At 41.6% G+C, this 20,992-nt stretch overlaps 1 protein-coding gene across 1 annotated transcript in view; it reads right to left on the reverse strand.

The window, feature by feature from the left end:
• Nucleotides 1-1,605: 1,605 nt before the first annotated feature.
• Nucleotides 1,606-20,992, reverse strand: part of kmo (kynurenine 3-monooxygenase) — a 21,127-nt gene continuing 1,740 nt past the window's right edge. The window contains exons 4-16 of the mRNA XM_070434879.1: nt 19,809-19,898; nt 17,543-17,586; nt 15,129-15,132; nt 11,827-11,915; nt 10,025-10,190; nt 9,509-9,580; nt 6,124-6,245; nt 5,385-5,532; nt 5,032-5,089; nt 4,697-4,779; nt 3,009-3,110; nt 2,791-2,850; nt 1,606-2,033 (exon numbers count right to left, since the gene is read on the reverse strand). Of these exons, the coding sequence (XP_070290980.1) occupies nt 1,890-2,033; nt 2,791-2,850; nt 3,009-3,110; nt 4,697-4,779; nt 5,032-5,089; nt 5,385-5,532; nt 6,124-6,245; nt 9,509-9,580; nt 10,025-10,190; nt 11,827-11,915; nt 15,129-15,132; nt 17,543-17,586; nt 19,809-19,898 (1,182 nt within the window). The 3' untranslated portion in view covers nt 1,606-1,889. The remainder of the gene's footprint in view (nt 2,034-2,790; nt 2,851-3,008; nt 3,111-4,696; nt 4,780-5,031; nt 5,090-5,384; nt 5,533-6,123; nt 6,246-9,508; nt 9,581-10,024; nt 10,191-11,826; nt 11,916-15,128; nt 15,133-17,542; nt 17,587-19,808; nt 19,899-20,992) is intronic.

Genomic DNA, 20,992 nt, shown 5'->3' on the forward strand with positions numbered 1-20,992 from the left:
TCCTTGCATGTGCAACTTCAATCCAAAAACATTACTGTGGTTTTAACGTACTGACCATCAGGATAATAACCTGATTTATATTTGATTCATTTAATAACACGTCCACAGAAATCCAACATATGTTATTTTCTGGCAAGCATYTCACATTGACCTGACATAGAACTGGGACAATATGCCCCAAATGATCTGGATTGTTTAGTTACTGTATCATGGCTGACATGAGTTGGATMTTAGTCAGTAATATACACTGAACAWAAATATAAACGCAACATGCAACAATTTCAACGATTTTACCGAGTTACAGTTCATATAAGSAAATCAGTCAATTGATGTAAATTCATTCGGCRCTAATCTATGGATTTCACATGACTAGGAATACAGATACTGTATGCAAATTTTGGTCACAGATACCTTTAAGAAAAGGTAGGGATGTGGATCAGAAAAGCAGTCAGTATCTGGTGTGACCACCATTTGCCTCATGCAGCYCGATYCATCTCCTTCACATAGAGTTGATCAGGCTGTTCATTGTGGCTTGTGGAAAGTTGTCCCACTCCTCTTCAATGGCTGTGCGAAGATGCTGGATATTAATGGGAACTGGAACATGCTGTCGTACATGTRSYTTCAGAGCATCCCAAACATGCTCAATGGGTGACATGTCTGGTGAGTATGCAGGTGATTGAATAACTGGGACATTTTCAGCTTCCAGGAATTGTGTACAGATCCTTGTGACATGGGCCTTGCGTTATCATTAAACAAGAGATGATGGCAGCGGATAAATGGCATGACAAWGGGCTTCAGGATCTCYRCATGGCATTCAAATTGCCATCGATAAAATGCAATTGTGTTCATTGCCCGTAGCTTATGTCTGCCTATACGATAACCACACCGCCACCATGGGGCACTCTGTTCACAACGTTGACATCAGCTTATCGCTCGCCCACACGACTGAGATTCTGGATTCATCCATGAAGAGCACATTTCTCCGGTGTGGCAGTGGCCTTTGAAGGTGAGCATTTGCCCACTGAAGTTGGTTACGACCCTGGTCAGGACAATGAGCGCACAGATGAGCTTCCCTGAGACGGTTTCTGACAATTTATGCATAAATTCTTGGTTATGCAAACCCACATTTTCATCATCTGTCCGGGTGGCTGGTCTCAGACGATCCTGCAAGTGAAGAAGCCAGATATGGAGGTCCTGGGCTTGCCTGGTTACACGTGGTCTGAGGTTGTGAGGCCGGTTGGATGTACTGCCAAATTCTCTAAAATGGCATTGGATGCGGCTTATGGTAGAGAAATGAACATTCAATTCTCTGGCAACAGCTCTAGTGGACATTTCTGCAGTCGGCATGCCAATTGCACGCTACCTCAAAACTTGATACAACTGTGGCATTGTGTTGTGTGACAAAACTGCACATTTTAGAGTGGCCTTTTATTGTCCCCATCACAAGGTGCACCTGTGTAATGATCATGCTGTTTAATCAGCTTCTTGATATGCCACACCTGTCAGGTGGATGGATTATCTTGACAAATAAGAAATGCTCACTAACAGGTATTTAAACAAATTTGGGCAAAAAATGTGTAGAAAAATAAGCTTTTTGTGCGTATGGAACATTTCTGTGCTCTTTTATTTTAGCTCATGAAACATGGGACCAACACTTTACATATTTACGGATTTTTGTTCAGTATACATTAACACAATGTGCCCCACAGGCCTTCAATTACAGTAAATTAAATCTTTATTGAGTACATGATCAAAATTTCATTGGTAATTGGGTCGCAGAACACTTGTCTTTTTCCCATCTGTTTTGAGATCAGTTGATTTGATCTCTGCTGTTTGTAGCTCAGTTTCCACCCCTCTATCTGGGTTGGAGTGGTATGACCCACAACCKCTCAGAAGGGACTCTTGAGGGCCTGCAGCCTGGACCACAGCTGCTCGGTGGGGATGTTTGGCATGTTAGGGGGGTATCTGACTAGCAGGTAGGAGCCTCCCGCGACAGTCACTGCAGCGCAGAACAACAGGCCTTGGTTGATCACCTGAGGGGAACAAGATAATCAAGTTCATTTTCCACTTAATTCCAACATTAATCCAAAAATCCCATCCATCCATTTTCAAYGTACAATTTTACCACTGTGATGTTATTTTCAAAGACTGTTGGCTATAGCAACAATTATCTCTCCCTTCTCCTTGACATTACCTCACGTCCATTTGTTATGACAAACGTCAAAGATGGCAGGTCAGACAACTTGAATCAGTGCCAGGGACAACAGGCTCGACTAGCAATCTCAACCCCTACAAATCATAATAGCCACCGACCATACCATATCTCTTTGTCAGACAGGGAACTATTTTTAAAATATTTTTTATTTAACCTTTGTTTAACTAGGCAAGTCAGTTAAAAACAAATTCTTATTTACAATGACGGCCTACCCCGGGCCAACCCCGGACGACAGTGGGGCAATTGTGCGCCGCCCTATGGGACTCCCAATCACGACCGGATGTGATACAGCCTGGATAAGCAGTATCTTCTTTTTGGTTGCAACAAGACAAGTGTTCTACATTATAACTTTCCTAGGTCACTCTGGTTAGAATCAATTCCCTTTTTCTTATCTTGCTTTTGAAAACATTTCTGAAAGCAATATTCAAGCAGTAGTAGGTTAACGAATACTTGCCCTTTCAAAATGTCAGAAAGGCCAGATAGACAAAGAAAAAACAGAACTGTATAAAAGAAGATGTATGCACTTAAAGACCCTTGAACAGTGTAAAATGAACGTGTACAATGTCCTTTCTTACTTTGTCTTGCCAGTGCCAGCGTTTTACCGCCTTATGGTACCTTGTCCTGGTAAATGTAACCTGGGATCAGTGAATGGTGAGAGACAGAGATGCACACAGAAACACACAGAAAGAGACTTTTACAATGCTTCGCAGTAATGCACACTTAAAATCATATTAAAATGTATTCAATTTAATGTATTATCCAACTGGACTTAAATGTACTYGGAAACACTTGCCATTGTGTATAAGGGAATTATTGTCCTTGGCATGAMAATGTGAAGGAAATTGTCAACGTATTTTCGGAACAGGAACCATTTGGAATTGACGTGTGCCCGCATCTAGAAGGATACAAAATACATCTGTTAGCAAATCGAACCATCTGCGCTCATCATAATGAAAAACCCATTATTTCTCCTGTAATGCATGTCATTGCAGTGACATTCACATGCATTACCTGCAGTATCATAAACCTGCTTTATGATACTGCAGGTAATGCAGGCTCGTTAAAGACCAATAGGTGCCAATTTTCACAAGCATGTCCATGGAGCGAAGGCTACCTTTCGCTCTGTAATCAGGTGTTCTTATGATTCTGAAGGACTCTTGCCAAGGTGTTGTTTGTGGGTGTGTGTTTCACGTGTGTGATCTCTGGCAAGAATGGCTACAGCGCCAATGTGACAGTATGTACGTGGAGAGTAACACTAAGACCAATTGCTGTCTTTGTGCACAGATAAATGGATTAAAAGGACGGACGGTTAGAGAGAGAGCTGGCTTCCTGTCAATTACTCTAGACTCAATCAACTCAATCCCCAACCCAAGTACAGGTACATTTACATACGTCCCACTGCTCTGCCTGTGGATATTCTCTCTGGATATTTTGGAAGACAAGCGCTATGAAATTGAAATGACATTAATAAGTTGTGCTAATTGGGTATGTTAAAACACATGAGGGTCAGAGAGCCTTTGGGAAAGGGGGGATACCTACAGTAGTTAGTTGTACAACTGAATGCATTCAACTGAAAAGTGTCTGAATCGGAGAGGTGCGGGGGGCTGTCTTAACCYACATCTTCGGCGAAACAGAGGGTTAACTGCCTTGTTCAGGGGCAGAACAACAGGTTTTTACCTTGTCAGCTCAGGGATTCAATCCAGCAACCTTTCGGTTACTGGCCCAAAGCTCTAACCACTAGGCTGCCTTACCACCCTGTCTTAGTGTGTTTGTGTTATCTTGTCTTCTTGGTGCCACTAATTCATTCAGCGGGGCTTCATTAAATGCTGGAGATTATATATATTAATCCATTTGTAAAAGCCATAATTGTGACATGATGTCGAATCAATGAGAATGGCCGTTAAGCTGTTGATTGATGCAGACAGAGGCCACGCTAAGTAGATAGTCTATAATGTTATACAGATATGATATTCAGCTCACATTGGCCCGCTGTAGTTCAGTTGGTAGAGCACGGTGCTTACAATGCCAGGATAGTGGGTTTGATTCTCGGGACCAGCCGTATGTAAGAAAATGAATGCACTCCTGGCTGTAGGTTGCTTTTGGATAAAAGTGTCTGCTAAATGGCATATATATATTTGTGCTTTCATTAAATTGGAAGGTCATCACCATCCCTCTTCTAAATAAAGTGTTTCATTATCTATATGGAYCTTTTCATTATATAGTTCTATAGATCCAGTGTCGCTGAAATCTGGGCGTACAGTTTGATCACRGTAGTTGTGTATGGCAAAATTGGGTCGTATTCATTAGGCACCAAATGAAAGAAGACAGACTAATACAAAGAGGAACTACTTGGACTTCATTTCTGTTTTCCAAAGCAAATTATTTAAAAACGTTTTTCCCTAGCATGCCCTAATGAATGGCCTCAGACCCTGGTGATTGATTTTGCATTAAGTACTAATATCTAAATGGGTACTACGTTACTTCGACGTAGTTGTACATGGCCAGGTCTGCAATAGCGTGGTCGTCTGGGACTCGGACTCTGGTGTACTCAGGCAGAACAGCACCTGAAATAAAAATTATAAATAGCTTAGAATGAACAGATTATACGTAATTGGTTAGAATGGAAATGTGTCTACCTTTTCCAAACACCCTCAGACACGCACACGTGCATGAAATGAAACATMGYTYRTCTGCTCCACTAACAAAACAAACTAATTTAGCAGGCGTCAGGGGGAACGTGGATGTTGATGCTCTGGTGTTCTGACTTTCAAAGCATATTTGCCTTGCAGTCTGTAATATTACGTGTGTTTACTCACTGAAGTCTTCGTTGAGCTSGTCCATGATTTCGTTGAAAACAAGGCAGTCTTCAAAGCCCTGAAAGATGAGTTAACAACATGTTTCAAATGACATTGAGTCAARATGTCTTATAATAATAATTATGGCACTGAGCAGATGTTTTGATCCAAATGCGAATTACAGTGAGTGCAGTGAATGCATTAATAGCATAGAGTATGTATGTGTTGAGTGGCATACAATTAACCTATGACCTTGGCATTGCTAGCACCATACTCTTAGCTGAGCCACAAGAGACCACGGAGGTCTCATATCTTCCATCCTCCTCCCCCTCTCACTGTCCCACTCTGTATATACTACATATATTTCTACTTACTGCGTTCATCCCCTGACCATAGAATGGCACCACGGCGTGGGCTGCATCGCCCATAAGGACGCACTTGTCACCAAAGTGATATGGGGAGCACTTCACGGACACCATGGCCTGGGCTGGCAGATGGAAATAATCCCTCTTAAGAGCCTCCCTGTGAGACACAGAATGACCACTATGACATTGATATGCATAGTGTGGTACGTGCTGATTTCTCATATACAGCTGCACTGTAGTACCTTATCCATACTCTCTTTTCAACCACTGTATCTCATAAGAGGAGAATATAATTATATTTTTCAGGCTCGCATTGGCAGAGGAGTGCAGCTAGGACTTCAAACAACACACRGAGCTAGGGGTGTTATATCGTAGGCGTAACATTCTCTAATTGAAAATAAATACGCAAATTCAACTGTGAATTTAGACTGTGTGTGGGTGATTCTAAAAGTAAACAGCAATTCAGCGGTTTCTCCTGCCTCATTWCAAATCAACCCTGAAAATACCTAAAGGAGTTACACACCTCAGCTGTTTCCCCACCCCGTCCCTGTCCTATCTCACTATCAACTGCAACTTGCTGTTCAGTTCAAATTGAAAACTCAGCTCTCCAGGCCATGTACCGTTGGGTCAGTAATTACACGCTCGAGAGACAGCGGCTGTTTGAGCTGTCCTGATGCAGGAAAATGATAAGGAGAGGGAGGGATGAGGGAGGTAAGGATGGAGGGACGGGGGAGAGAAAGTCACTTACGCTCCTATTAGTGGGATGGCATCGGGAAAGTATTTCTGGAAAAACTTGATGACCTGGTCGCCCGTGGTAACTTTCTCAAACTCCTCAAATGGCATGAAGAGTGTGCAGGTGAAAGTCTTGTCCTAAGAACAAACAATATGGAGATTAACGTAGTAAGCCTGAACATCTGGATCAAAAAAGGGGTTTAGGTTGTGGGAGTGGCAGYGGGGGGTTAAAGCTAACTTCCTGCAATTCTATACATTTTGCCATGGCTAATGCTGTGTTCTTATGCTCAAACATTTAAACAAAATCAATACTCCTGAATTCATCGATTTTGTCTAGCATTTATTTTAGTGATTGGTAATTGTCAAATATTTCTTATAAAAAAATATATAGATCACTATCTTTTCTACATACTTTATATCTAGATTTAGTAGTTTCAATTTAAATACAMAAAGTTGATTCTTTTTTCTTTTTTTTTACCCCTTTTTRGTGATATCCAAATTGGTAGTTACAGGCTTGTCCCATTGCTGCAACTCCCGTACAGACTCGGGAGAGGRGAAGGTCGAGAGCCATGCGTCCTCCAAAACAKYACCCTGCCAAGCCTCACTGGTTCTTGACACACTGCTCGCTTAACCCGGAAGCCAGCCGCTCCAATGTGTCGGAGGAAACACCGCACAAGTGGCGACTGTGTCAGCATGCATGCGCCCGGGCCTGCTACAGGAGTTGCTTGAGCGCGATGGYACAAGGACATGCCGGCCGTCCAAAACCTCCCCTAACCCAGACGACGCAGGGCCAATTGTGTGCCGCCTCATGGGTCTCTCGGTCACGGCTGGGATCGAACCCGGGTCTGTAGTGACGCCGCCACTTGGGAGGCCGTGTTTTTTATTTTTTACACTATGCAGTAAAAAACCTGATTGTGTGAAATGAGAGCACTTTCTTATTAATGGGGATTCAGTTAACCATGCTCTCAGTAACCTTGTTTGAGACCTGATGACTTCCGTTAACTCCCTGAGTGGCTAACATGCCATGCATCTAGTTGATGGATGTTGCTTATTGGCAAATCCATTACTTAGTCCGTTAATATGCATCAACTTCCACGCCAACATGGTCATGTGATCTTCGCTGGCCAAAATGGATAATCCACTTGGACTGATGGATGTGGAGCAGAGAGATGATGATGGTGGGTGTATTAGCAGCTGCCGGGTCAGCCCTGGCTATCCATCAGCATCAGGCCAGCCTATCCCATGCGTCCTAGGAGTGGCGTTACCGTGGCGTTTCCCCGGCAGCAGGGCATTTTTCACCGTCCTCCCAATGCACACTGGGGCTGTACTGAGTAACAGTACTAATGTACCCTTGAATTYAGTGCTTTAACCTGGCCACAAAACAGAACAGCTTTCTCTGAATCAGTCAGGCAGAACTATCATAATGGTATTAATAGTAGCAGTTGTGGAGGCTGAGAGATGGGATTACTGACTATCTGCTATAAATGTTTTGCTGACATTTTCTTTGAATCTTCACATCTGTTAAAAAGTAGGGCTGGACCTGTGGGACCCAGGCTATTTYAGATGTGAAGATGGTGAAAAAGGTTTTGTCACTAAATAATTTATTTTTGGTAAAGTGAACATCGGGCGCTGGACCAGGAGACCTATGTTCTGAGGTCAAGGGTCAAATAACCCTGTTTACACTGTGACTTCCTAACGGTGATAAGTCTCTTTTGCAACATGACATACTGTATAAATAGACTATGTCATTATTGTGACATATACAGCACAGCTTAGGTGCGATATATAGTGCATTTGGAAAGTATTCAGACCCCTTCACTTTTTCCACATGTTGTTACGTTAAAACCTTATTCTAGAATTGATTAAATCGTTTTTTTTCTTAATCAATCTACACACAATACCCCATAATGACAAAGCAAAAACAGGTTTAAAAAAAATRATAATAACTGAAATATCACATTTACATAAGTATTCAGACCCTTTGGCAACGATTACAGCCTTGAGTGTTCTTGGGTATGACGCTACAAGCTTGGCACACCTGTATTTGGGGAGTTTCTCCCATTCTTCTCTGCAGATCCTCTCAAGCTTGGTCAGGTTGGATGAGGAGCATTGCTGCATAGCTATTTTCAGGTCTCTCCAGAGATGTTCAATCAGGTTTGGCTGGGCCACTCAAGGACATTCAGAGACTTGTCCCAAAGCCACTCCTGCYTTGTCTTGGCTGTGTGCTTAGGGTTGTTGTCCTGTTGGAAGTTGAACCTTCGCCCTAGTCTGAYATCCTYAGCGCTCTGCAGCAGGTTTTCATCAAGGATCTCTTTATACTTTGCGCAGTTCCTCTTTCCTTCAATCCCGACTAATCATCCCCACAGCATGATYCTGCCACCACCATGCTTCACTGTAGGGAGGGTATTGGCCAGGTGGTCACTCTACCATAAAGTACTGATTGGTGGAGTGCTGCATAGATGGTTGTCCTTCTGGAAGGTTCTCCCATCTCCCTAGAGGAACTCTGGAGCTCTGTCAGAGTGACCATCGGGTTCTTGGTCACCTCCCTGACSAAGGCCCTTCTCCCCCGATTGCTTAATTTGGCCAGGTGACCAGCTCTAGGAAGAGTCTTGGTGGTTCCAAAATTCTTCCATTTAAGAATGATGGAGGCCACTGTGTTCTTGTGGACCTTCAATGCTGCAGAAATGTTTTGGTACCCTTCCCCAGATCTGTGACCCGACACAATCCTATCTCGGAGCTCTACGGACAATTTATTTGACCTCACGGCTTGGTTTTTGGTCTGACATGCACTGTCAACTGTGGGACCTTAAATAGACAGGTGTGTGCCTTACTATAATCGTGTCCAATCAATTGAATTTACCACATGTGGACTCCAAGTTGTAGAAACATCTCAAGGATGATCAACGTAAACAGGATGCACCTGAGCTCAATTTCGAGTCTCATAGCAAAGGGTCTGAATACTTATGTAAATAAGGTAAGTAAGGTAAGGTAAGTTAAGGTAAGGTAAGTTTCTAAAACCCTTTTTTTGCTTTGCCCTTATGGGGTATTTTGTGTAGATTGATGAGGGGTTTATTTTWATTTTTTTCCCATTTTAGAATAAGGCTGTAGCAAAATGTGGAAAAGGAGAAGGGGTCTGAATACTTTCCGAATGCACTCCAATGTTTAATTATTTTGACATATTCTAATGAGTCCATATTGTCTTTTACATTAGTTAGAGCCATTAGTTAGAGACTATTTTAGAGACATTTTCTCWTACTGTATACACTTCACAAATGCATCTCTCCAACATGTTTAAACTTGCCTACGCTCTATTATCAAGTTTAGCAGCTGATAATGAAGCTGAAAGGGTAAATATAGTATGGACATACGGGGTAAACATACAGTCTCTAATTTACACTCACCAAGTTGGGCAGAGCAATCATCATGAATGTGTTGCGTGGCCATATGTGCAGATAATTAGGCTTCATGGCAAACTGGGGGCAAAGTWAATTAAATGAGGGCATTATTACAGTATAAAGACGTAAACACATCATATACAGACACAGCAGCTTTGCATCAAGCAAAAGGTGACCAACATACAAAATGAGATGTCACCCTGTGCCTAATGGAACATGGTGATGAACATGGTATGGTGATACAATGAACTATAAAAACATCCTGTGCAGATCTGGGTTTAAATAGTATTTGCTTTCTTTCAAATACATTGAGCGTTTTATTTAGCCAGTGGTGAATGTGTGGGCTATGCACTTTTGGGACTATACCATTAGTTGCATTGCACCAGGAGAGCTCATTCAATATAACCTTATTCATTATTATCTAAAAGGCTAAACTGATCCTAGCCTTGCTACTCCGAGACTGTTTTTGAATATTGCCCCAGGTCTGATCCTGTGCCATGTTCTGAGCATCAGAGGACCAACCTCTCCATTGATGGGGGGCATGGTGAGCTCCAGGTACCCATGGGGGATGTAGGTCTGACTGTAGTTGAAACGGCTCTGACGGAGGAACTGTTTCCGGATGGCAGAGAACGCTCCATCACATCCCACAATCAAGTCTGCCTGGATCTCTTCCTTAGCACCTTCAGCCCTAAGACACACCATACAGTACGAACATTATTCCYCAGATAGATGCTATTCATGATGAGCCTTATTTATAGTTAACAAAAATGTGTAATCAAATGTGATCATGTAAAAACGTCAATGTAAATAAAGTTGTCGGTTTGTAATTAATTATAAAAAGGACTTGTGCACTAACCGTCTACTACCTAAGTTAATAATAACCCATAATMACAAAGTGAAACCTGTTTTTAGAATTCTTTGCAAATGTYTTGAAAATTAAATACAGAAATATCTKATTTACATAAGTATTCATACCTCTGAGTCAACACTTTGTAGAAGCACCTTTGGCAGCGATTTCAGCTGTGAGTCTTTCTGGGTAATTCTCTAAGAGCTTTACACACCTGGATTGGGCAACATTTGCCCATTATTATTTTCTGGTAGTTTTAAGTCAAAACTGTAACTCGGKCACTCAGGTTTCAGGTTATTGTCCTGCTGAAAGGTAAATTCATCTCCCAGTGTCTGGTGGAAAGCAGACTGAACCAGGTTTRCCTCTAGGATTTTGCCTATGCTAAGCTCCCTTCTGTTCCTTTTTATCTGTTTCTTTTTATTATGTACCTGCTTCCTTCTGTTCACTCAGTCAATTAGGTTAGTTTTGTTGAGTAACTACAATGTTGTTGATACATCCTCAYTTTTCTCCTATCACAGCCAATAACTAACTGTTTTAAAGTCACCATTGGCCTCATGGTGAAATTCATTAGCGGTTTCCTTCCTCTCCGGCAACTGAGTTAGGAAGGACCTGTATCTTTGTAGTGACTGGGTGTATTGACACACCATCCAAAGTGTAATTCATAACTTCACCATGCTCAAAGGGATTTACAATGTCTGCTTATTTTTTACCCATCTACCAACAGGTGCCRTCTTTGCCAGGCATTGGAAAACCTCCCTTCTCTTTGTGGTTGAATCTGTGTTTGAAATTCACTGCTCGACTGAGGGACCTTGTATGTGTAGGGTGTGTGGGGTACAGCGATTAGGTAGTCATTCAAAAATCATGTTAAAAACTATTATTGCACACAGAGTGAGTCCATGCAACTTATTATGTGACTTTTTAAGCAAATGTTTACTCCTGAACTTATTTAGGCTTGCCATAATAAAGGGGTTCAAGACATTTCAGCTTTCCATGTTTAATTCAGTTTGTAACATTTTCAAAAAACAGAATTCCTCTTTGATATTATGGGGTATTGTGTGTAGGCTAGTGACAAACAATATGCTACATTAATCAAGTGTTAAATTCAGGATGTAACACAACAAAATGTGGAAAAAGTCAAGGGGTGTGAATACCTTTGAAGGCATTGTATGCTGTTTAACACACACACAAGGCACATAAAAATACAATGCAGGAACACAGAGAACCAACCGTAAATAATAAAGCAAGAACAAGGCAATTTTAGACAGAACTTAGTTCTCCATTTTACATGTTAGGGGAGGGAGCGAGAGAGAGAAGAGAGAAAGAGAGAGAGAGAAAGAATATGAGGGTGTGTGTGTGTGTGTGTGTGTGTTGTGTGTGTGTGTGTGTGTGTTGTGTGTGTGTGTGTGTGTGTGTGCGTGCGTGCGTGTGTGCGTGCGTCGTGCGTGCGTGTGGTGGTGTGAGATTAGTAACTATTTACCTGACAAAGGTCATCGCCCCTGTTTCAGTGCTCCAGTCGAGTAGTTTGTGGGCAAAGTTCAGATTTGTGTTGGGATACTGTCTCTGCTGCTGCAGTTACAAAACAAAGAATTACAAAAAGATCTTATATCACGGTCATGACAAACAATTCTCTGCCGTTGACTTACATGGCACTGCAACACACTGGGCAACAGCTAACAAAATACATTGAAATATCTCAAAATTACAACTAACTAATTGCAGGATTAACGTAAAAGTGAGGAAATTAGAAGGGGAGAAAGTAAGGAACTGTTGGCCCTGCATTAAAGAACCACATTGTTTAAGAAATTTGTGATAAAATAAATCAAATACTTTATTTAAAGACCCGATGTGTCCATATAAAAAAATGTGATGTAGATTGCGATAGTGAAGAGTACAATCATGTACGACTGTACCAACACGATGATCAAAACTAACAATGTTTATTAGTCACATGCCCGATAGGTAAGTCTACACAATAGGATTAGACCTTACAGTGATGTACACGCTCTAACTGACAGTGCAGTTTCAAAAAATAGATAAGAATAAGAGATAAAAGCAACAAGTAATTAAAGAGGAGCAAAAAAACAACAATATAAACAGGGGGGTACCGGTACAGAGTCAATGTGCGGGGCACCGGTTAGTTGAGGTAGTATATACAGTAGGTAGAGTTAATTAAAGTGACTATGCATGATGACAACAGAGATTGGCAGTGGTGTGGAGAGGGGGGGGGGGGGCAATGTGAATAGTCTGGGTAGCATTTGACTAGATGTTCGTGAGTCTTATCGTGTGGTAGCAGAGAGAACAGTCATGACTAGGGTGGCTGGAGTCTTCGACAATTTTCAGGGCCTTTCTCTGACACGCCTGTATAGAGGTCCTGGATGGCAGGAAGCTTGGCCCCAGTGATGTACTGGCCGTACGCACTACCCCTGTAGTGCCTTGCGGTCGGAGGCCGAGCAGTTGCCATACAGGCAGTGATGCAACCAGTCAGGATGTCTCGATGGTGCAGCTGTAGAACCTTTTGAGGATTGAGGACCCATGCCAAATCTTTTCAGTCTTGAGGGGAATAGGTTTGTCGTGCCCGCTTCTGACTGTCATGGTGTGCTTGGACCATGTTAGTCTGTTGGTGATGTGGACACAAAGAACTTGAAGCTCTCAACCTACTCCACTGCAGCCCCGTCGAAGAGAATGGGGGCGTGCTCCGCCCTCTTTTTCCTGTAGTCCACAATCAACCCTTTGTCTTGATCATGTTGAGGGAGAGGTTGTTGTCCTGGCACCACACGACCAGGTCTCTGACCTCCCCATATAGGCTGTCTCTTGTTGTCGGTGATCGGCCTACCACTGTTGTGTCATCTGCAAATTTAATGATGGTGTTGGAGTCGTGCATGGCCATGCAGTCATGAGTGAACAGGAAGTACAGAAGGGGGCTGAGCACACACCCCTAGGGGTCGCTGTGTTGAGGATCAGCGTGGCGGATGTGTTGTTACCTATCCTTACCACCTGGGGCGGCCCGTCAGGAAGTACAGGTTCAGTTGCAGGGGAGGTGTTTAGTCCCAGGGTCCTTAGCTTAAAACTCTCTCGGTAGGTAATTGTGGTCTGCAGCTTATCATGAGAAACTCTACCTCAGGCGAGCAATGGCTCGAGACTTCCTTAGATATCGTGCACCAGCTGTTGTTACAAAAATACATAGACCGCCGCCCTTGCCTTACCAGACGCCGCTGTTCTATCTCGCCGGTACAATCGTATAACCAGTCAGCTGTATGTTGATATTTGTCCGTCGGTTCAGCCACGACTCCGTGAAGCATAAGATGTTACAGTTTTTAATGTCCCGTTGGTAGTTTAATCTTCCCAATAACTCGTCCATTTTATTGTCCAAAGATTGCATGTTTGCGAGCATAATTGAGGGAAGTGGGGGTTTATTCGATCGCCTCCTACTCCTCAGAAGGCAGCCCGCCCTCCGGCCTCTCTTTCTCCACCTCCTCTTCACGCAGATCACTGGGGTCGGGGCCTATTCCCCAGGGAGCCGTATATCCTCCGCCTCGGGCTCGTCAGAGTCGTGAAAGAAGAAAAAGGATTCTGCTAGTCCGTGGTGAGTAATCGCAGTCCTGATGTCTAGTAGTTATTTTCGGTCATAAGAGATGGTAGTGGCAACATTATGTACAAAAATAGTAAAAAAAAGAGGTTACAAACAACGCAGATAAACAAACAAAAAAAACACAATCGGTTGGGGGCACGTAAAATGTCTGCCTTCTGCTCCGGCACCATTTTAACTATTTAAATGAATATACAAAATTATACAAAGTTCTTGCAACCAATAGGGGATACAACCATCCCTGCTCTGCAGATTTTGCTGCGAAGAGACAGAATCATTAGATCATTTGTTTTGGTACTGTACATATGTAGCTTGTTTTTGGTCTCAGGTTCAGGAATGGCTGAAAAATTTGAACATTTACCTGGAGCTAAATCTGCAAATAGCACTGCTGGGTGATTTAAAAAGTCATAGTCAATTGATCAATAATATAATAATACTCTTAGCAAAAATGTGTATTTTTAATTTACAATCTATAGAAATTATGAGAATAGAAAGGCTTAAAACGTTTGTGAACCATCACAGCACAAAAAAAAAATATATATATATAGATATAGAAAACTGGATGTTCTTCAGAGATAGATGGGAAGGGTTGAGGGTAGCAGAAGGATGGGACTAAAAACAAACAAAAGATAACCATTGTAAAAAATATACTGTGTCCGTAAAATGTATATAGTATGTATAAGCTAGAAGTAGAAGCCTAAGTGTTGTTGTCCATTAGTTTACTCCAATTAGGGGGGTGGGGGGGGGGGGGGMGGGGGAAKATAATTTAGGAAAATGTATTTAAAAGAATGGGGGATTGGAAATGATGAAGACAATCACATTGATGGAAGCTACAATCTATCTGCAATATTAAAGCTGATCTACCCCCCTCCCCCAATTTAAAAAATATATACAATAATAAAGAAGTATACAAAAACATTACAAAACCAACACCTTACAAAACCATTGCTACAGGCTTGTACATATATTGATGACTGTCAGTAAACACAGTCGACTGCTGTTATGTGACTTTCACATGTTAACCTTTTGTTCGGGGGAGCAAGGATCGACTACATAAGCCTGTTATACGACATTCACTAGTCTACTAAAACAATGAGTATAGAGCTTCGTGTGTGCGCATGTCAACAACATTTTAGTAGACATGGTGACAGAAAGCCCTTTGATCTWCAGAGTTTATTCAATATGCCTGAAACTGTCCTACCGTTGATAACAGACTATRGGAAAGCTCATTACAGGAAACCCCATGTGTCTCATTGGAGTCAGAAGAACCATGCTCTCTCTAACCCATTATCTCTACCCCAAGGCTGTGGAGCTTCATTAAATAAATGGCAAACATATTTTTTGTACAAAAAAAAGGCCCTTGAAAAGCTCTAACACCAGCTAGCAAATTAATTAGCTAACTAACGTTAGCCTGACTAGCTGGAAATTCTGAAGAAGGAAAATGTTTTATTTCTATAATTTCCAAAACCAAACAAAAACATATTTACGAGACGTGTTTGTGCCGTTATGTGCATTAGTAGCACAATTTCTAACTTATTTGCATTCGTTTTTACTTATACTTGCATGTTGACTTCTCCATTAATGTTGTTTTTAAGTTTTCGCAGACTTTTCTTAGCGGATGTACAATCGTRGCGAATTGAATTATGCAGAGTTTCAGGCCCCGGAGTGAACATAATTGTACACTCACAAAGCCGACTAAAAACGAAGGCTGAGGGGCTTACGTTGCAAACTTCCCTTGCTTGGCTAATCATTTGGACCGCCCTCCGAGATGGCGACGGGGATTCCCCCAAGGGCATAAGGCGAGGGTAAGTGGACGAGGGTGTGTCTTTTAAGTGTTTGGACCGCAYCCCAAGTCTTCATGCACTTTAAAGAGAACCATGAACATATATAAGACCCAGGGTAAATCTTCTGTATTATAATTCAGGGTTGCTTGAAAGAATGTCAGTGGTTAAGCTACAGTACCTTCAGAAAGTATTCACACCSTTTCACTTATTCCACATTTTGTTGTGTTACAGCCTGAATTCAAAATATCTACACATCTACACACAATACCCCATAACGACAAGTTGAAAACATGTTTTTTGGGGGAAAATCAAATACAGAAATATCTAATTTACATAAGTATTCACACCCCTGAGTCAATACATCACATTTGGCAGTGATTACAGCTGTGCAAGTCTCTAAGAGCTTTGCACATTTAGATTGTACAATATAAGCTAMGCCACTCAGGGACATTCAATGTTGTCTTGGTAAGCAACTCCAGTGTATATTTGGCCTTGTGTTTTAGGTCATTGCCCTGCTCAAAGGTGAATTTGTCTCCCAGTGTCTGTTGGATAGCAGACTGAACCAGGATTTGCTTTGGGATTTTGCCTGTGCTTAGCTCTATTCCATGTCTTTTTATCCTAAAAAACTCCCTATTCCTTACCGATGACAAGCATACCCATAACATGATGCAGCCACCACCATGGTTGAAAATATGAAGAGTGGTACTCAGTGATGTGTTGCATTTGCCCCAAACATAACACTTTGTATTCAGGACAAAGTTAATTTCTTTGCCACATTTTCTGCAGTTTTACTTTAGTGCCTTATTGCAAACAGGGTGCATGTTTTGTAATATTTTTTATTCTGTACAGGCTTCCTTCTTTTCTCGCCCTTGATCCATCCTCAGTTTTCTCCTATCACAGCCATTAAACTCAAACTGTTTTAAAGTCACCATTGGCCTCATGGTGAAATTCCTTAGCAGTTTCCTTCCTCTCCAGCAACTGAGTTAGGAAGGACGCCTATATCTTTGTAGTGACTGAGTGTATTGATACACCATCCCAAGGATAATTAATAACTTCACCATGCTCAAAGGGATATTCAATGTCTGCTTTTTAAAAAATCTTTCAGTAGGTGCCCTTCTTTGTGAGGCATTGAAAAACCTCCCTGGTCTTTGTGGTTGAATCTGTGTTTGAAATTCACTGCTCGACTGAGGGACCTTACAGATAATTGTATGTGTTGGGTACAAAGATGAGGTACTCATTCAAAAATCATGTTAAACACCACACAACTTACTATGTGACTTGTTAAGCATATTTTTACTCCTGAAACATATTAAGGCTTGCCAAAAAAGGGGTTGAATACTTATTGATTCAAGACATTTAAGCTTTTCATGTTTAATTAATTTGTAACATTTTCTAAAAACATAATTCCAAWTTGACATTATGGGGTATTGTGTGTAGGCTAGTGAAACAAAATCTCAACGTAATCCATGTTAAATTCCGGCTGTACCACAACAAAATGTGGAAAAAGTCYAGGGGTAAAAAATACATTCTGAAGGCACTGTTAGTGGAAAGACACCATATCTCTATTTAACCTAAAACTTTACAAAGAGTTTTTAGAKAGTACTTTTTACAAGTACATAAGATGAGATCAACTTTTCTTCATCTCAATCATCTATCTTAGAAATGGCAGATGGACATACAGGTAGATAATACAAGGTGAGCCTATTTCCCATTCAAGATGAGTGGATAAGGATACAGCTTTTCAATAAGCACATGCAATATTGAGGTTCTGACATGCTCTCCAGGACTCATGGGAAATAAYGAATTTCATTCTCCTACCTGACAACAGTTCTTTGTTGAGGTTGGCTCTGTCGACAGACAGGATGTACTGAAATGAGAACAGGATGTTACTGTAACTRTAAACTAGGCCTACACAGAATAATGTGACACTTTTACACGGACACTACCACTTTTAATACAAAAAGAGTGCATACTTCAGTCAACAAGACATTTCAAATACATTTGGAAGCGATGAGTCTAAAAACAGTCAGTSACGGAAATGTGAGCAGGATCTGGGAGTTTGACTATTGTCTAGTAAGAAGAACTGAGATCATAGCATGAGTAAGCCTTTGATTAAAATCACCTTTTGAAGTGTTGCGTGCATGGGATAAATTATTTAGTGGAACGGAAGTGCCCTTTTTTATCTTGTCCTTACTACTTGAACAACTGGGCAGGTTAAAATCCCTCTCTTTCCTCCTGGAAGGAAGAAATACTTATATAATTAGCTACCATATTGCCCCCCCCCCTCCACTCCTCCATCCACCACCATTCTCTACCTAGCTGACCTCCCATTATTATTTTCCATTCCTTTGTTCTATGTCTGACTGTGCCTTTTCTCTTTTGTTTCTCACTTCTCTCATCTACATTGCTCCCGACATCCTGTCCTCCCACTTCTAATGATAGAGGGATTACCGATCGTAGTTTTTCGTCTTTCAAGACAGAACAAGACAGAGGATAAACCCTATACAACATCAGACACATCACAGCTATGTGTACACAGTAGGGATTTCCTCCCTCCATCATCACATTGCAGTGTACCTGTCCTGAGCTGAGCATAACCTTTATACTATGGGGGCGGAATTACAGCTCATGTCATCTATCGTGGASACAGAACTAAACATGTGTGTTGGGACAACAATGGACCAGACCTGGGGTCAAATACCATCATTTTAAATACTTTAGCTGTGCTTAATTAAGCTTGCTTGTTGAAATTCCCAAAAAGTACTAATGCCACCCACCTGGCAGGCAGGCTGAAGCAAACGCTCAAAGTATTTTAAAGAGTACATAGTATTTGAACCCATGTCTGTACTGGTCACGGTGGGCTTCTGAGGTCAAGGGGGGTGCCGTGTACATTGGGGGGGGGGGGGACATTATGGGGTTTATGGAATTGGTTTAAGAAGGTTATACCAAGGATAATTTAGCTGTTTGATTTTWAATTTTGAAGTATAAAATATATATAAAACAATTATTTGATGAAACCTTATTTTTGTCCTTATTGCTATTAGCCCCTACAAACACATTGAATAACAGATTCACTACATGGAACAACAGGTAGTCCCCCCCAAAAAATGTAAAGGAAGTTTGTTCTGAAGTGTCTGTCCTATATCTGAGAGATATAAGAAAGATCAGGAAACATTTGTTATTTCTTTTTTAAATCTATTTAACCCTTTATTTTTGGCACTGAACAGTATCCATATATGCTTCCATTAATCTTTTCAACTGGTACCAGGGGACATTCAGACAAGGCTTCTGAGGCTTGTGGGCATCCTAGAGCAAAACAACCGACATGTACGTGTTTGTAAGAGCCTCGCCTTTCAACAGGGGGGTCACATCAGTGTGTAGCCCAAACTGTTCAGAAGCTCGACCTTAGGRTAAACTATTTATGTGTACGTGACCAATAAAATTTGATTCCATTTATTTGTTGAACTGACTATMCACACCCTAAGAACCTAAGACAGGTGTTAATTTGAAATGTCAAGTATTCTGGGATTGAAATAAAGGCCTGCTTCATTTGAGGCATTCCCTTTTCTTCCTGTTGCAAACAAGCGTAATGATTTTCAGAGTCCTGTTGGGATGGAAGAGGTCCTGTTGATTCAGATAGTAAATCTGAGGCCAGTGACCCATGTTTGTGTCTCCATGCATTTTCTATGATGAAAGAGTGCTAAAGGGGCCTGTCTCTCTCTTGAACAACAACTTGTCTGGAATCTGTGCTGAGCGCTGTTATAATAACTGTTGATTATAGGTCATTCTTGAATTGGAGTGGGATTAGCGTCCATTGCCTTTTTTCCAAAATGCCATGCCACAATMCAATAATGCGTCTTATGCTACAGCGACAAAGTGATAACTAAGAAAGAGTGGGAGTGACAAATGTAGCCTCTAATCAAGTCTGCATTTAATCTACTGTAACTATACATCAGTAATACAAAATGCTGACAGACTGCTGCTTTACAAGATAATGGCCATCCTTTGTCTTGCTTGTCAAATGTATTAATAATCTATCTAATGGGATTTGCAGTGTGATGTGTGTAGGCATTGCAGCAGCAGAATTACCTGGCCTTTCTTGCCATAAGGAATGGGAGACTGTGTCCCGTTCAAAGAGTGGATCATTCTGGAATGCATGGGAATTCCTTTGGAGACAATCTGGAGGAGAAATCAAACTGGTCAGATATTCTCATAAACATGGACCAAGGTCGCTTTTACAGCTGAGCCCTGAATTACAGAATTGACAGAAAATACACACATCAAAACATGAATACAAAATGCACATTATTGGTGTATCGACAACAATAACACGGTGAAGACAAACCTAGCGAAAAAGGAATACAGCGCTAAGTTCTCCAACAACGATTGGCAAAATGTTTAAAACACATCTATCTGTTTGGCCATAGTTCAGGAGAGTGTATATTCTTTGCTCTAAATATGGGCTACCTCAGCTCATTCTGTCCCTCATCATGACTGGCCTTGAAGTTCTATTTAAAAAGTTGGCGAAGCAAACCTGACCCTGTCATGCTGAAAAGTAATTGAAGTGTAAAAGAACCTTCTGACACAGTGTCTACTGAGCCATACATAACACCCTTGGTGCGCTAAATGTGTGCCCACTAAAATAATATAATTTCTTACCTCAGTTGCCAGAATATAACATTTTAGAGAACTGTAAGTACAGGGGCCCAGCCCAGATGTACCCATGGGGCTTGGGTACAGGCACTTGAAATATTTCATCATTATGGACACATCAAAATCAAATCAAAGAGCGGTTGCCTGGTTCTGTTTTCATCTCTTACATGGTCTTGAGACTAGGAATTCAAATCAAATCAAAGGCATCCATAAAGCCCTTTTAACATCAGCAGATGTCACAAAGTGCTTACACAGAAACCCAGCCTAAAACCCTAAACAGCAACCAATGCAGACGTAGAAGCACGGTGGCTAGGAAAAACTCCKTAGAAAGGGAACCTAGGAAGAAACCTGGAGGAAGGTACCAGGCTGAGGGGTGGCCAGTCCTCTTCTGGCCGGATGGAGATTATAAGAGTAACTGGCTATTAAAGCCTGATCGTTCTTCAAGATGTTCAAACGTTCATAGATGACCAGCAGGGTCAAATAATAATCACAGTGGTTGTAGAGAGTGCAACAGGTCATCACCTCAGGAGTAAATGTCAGTTGTCGTTTCATAGCTGAGCATTCAGAGGTCAAGACAGCAGGTACGGTAGAGAGAGAGAGAGAGAGAGAGAGAGAGAGAG

The sequence above is a fragment of the Salvelinus sp. IW2-2015 genome, linkage group LG25 (genome assembly GCF_002910315.2).
Source record: "Salvelinus sp. IW2-2015 linkage group LG25, ASM291031v2, whole genome shotgun sequence".
Classification (NCBI taxonomy): Eukaryota; Metazoa; Chordata; class Actinopteri; order Salmoniformes; family Salmonidae; genus Salvelinus; species Salvelinus sp. IW2-2015.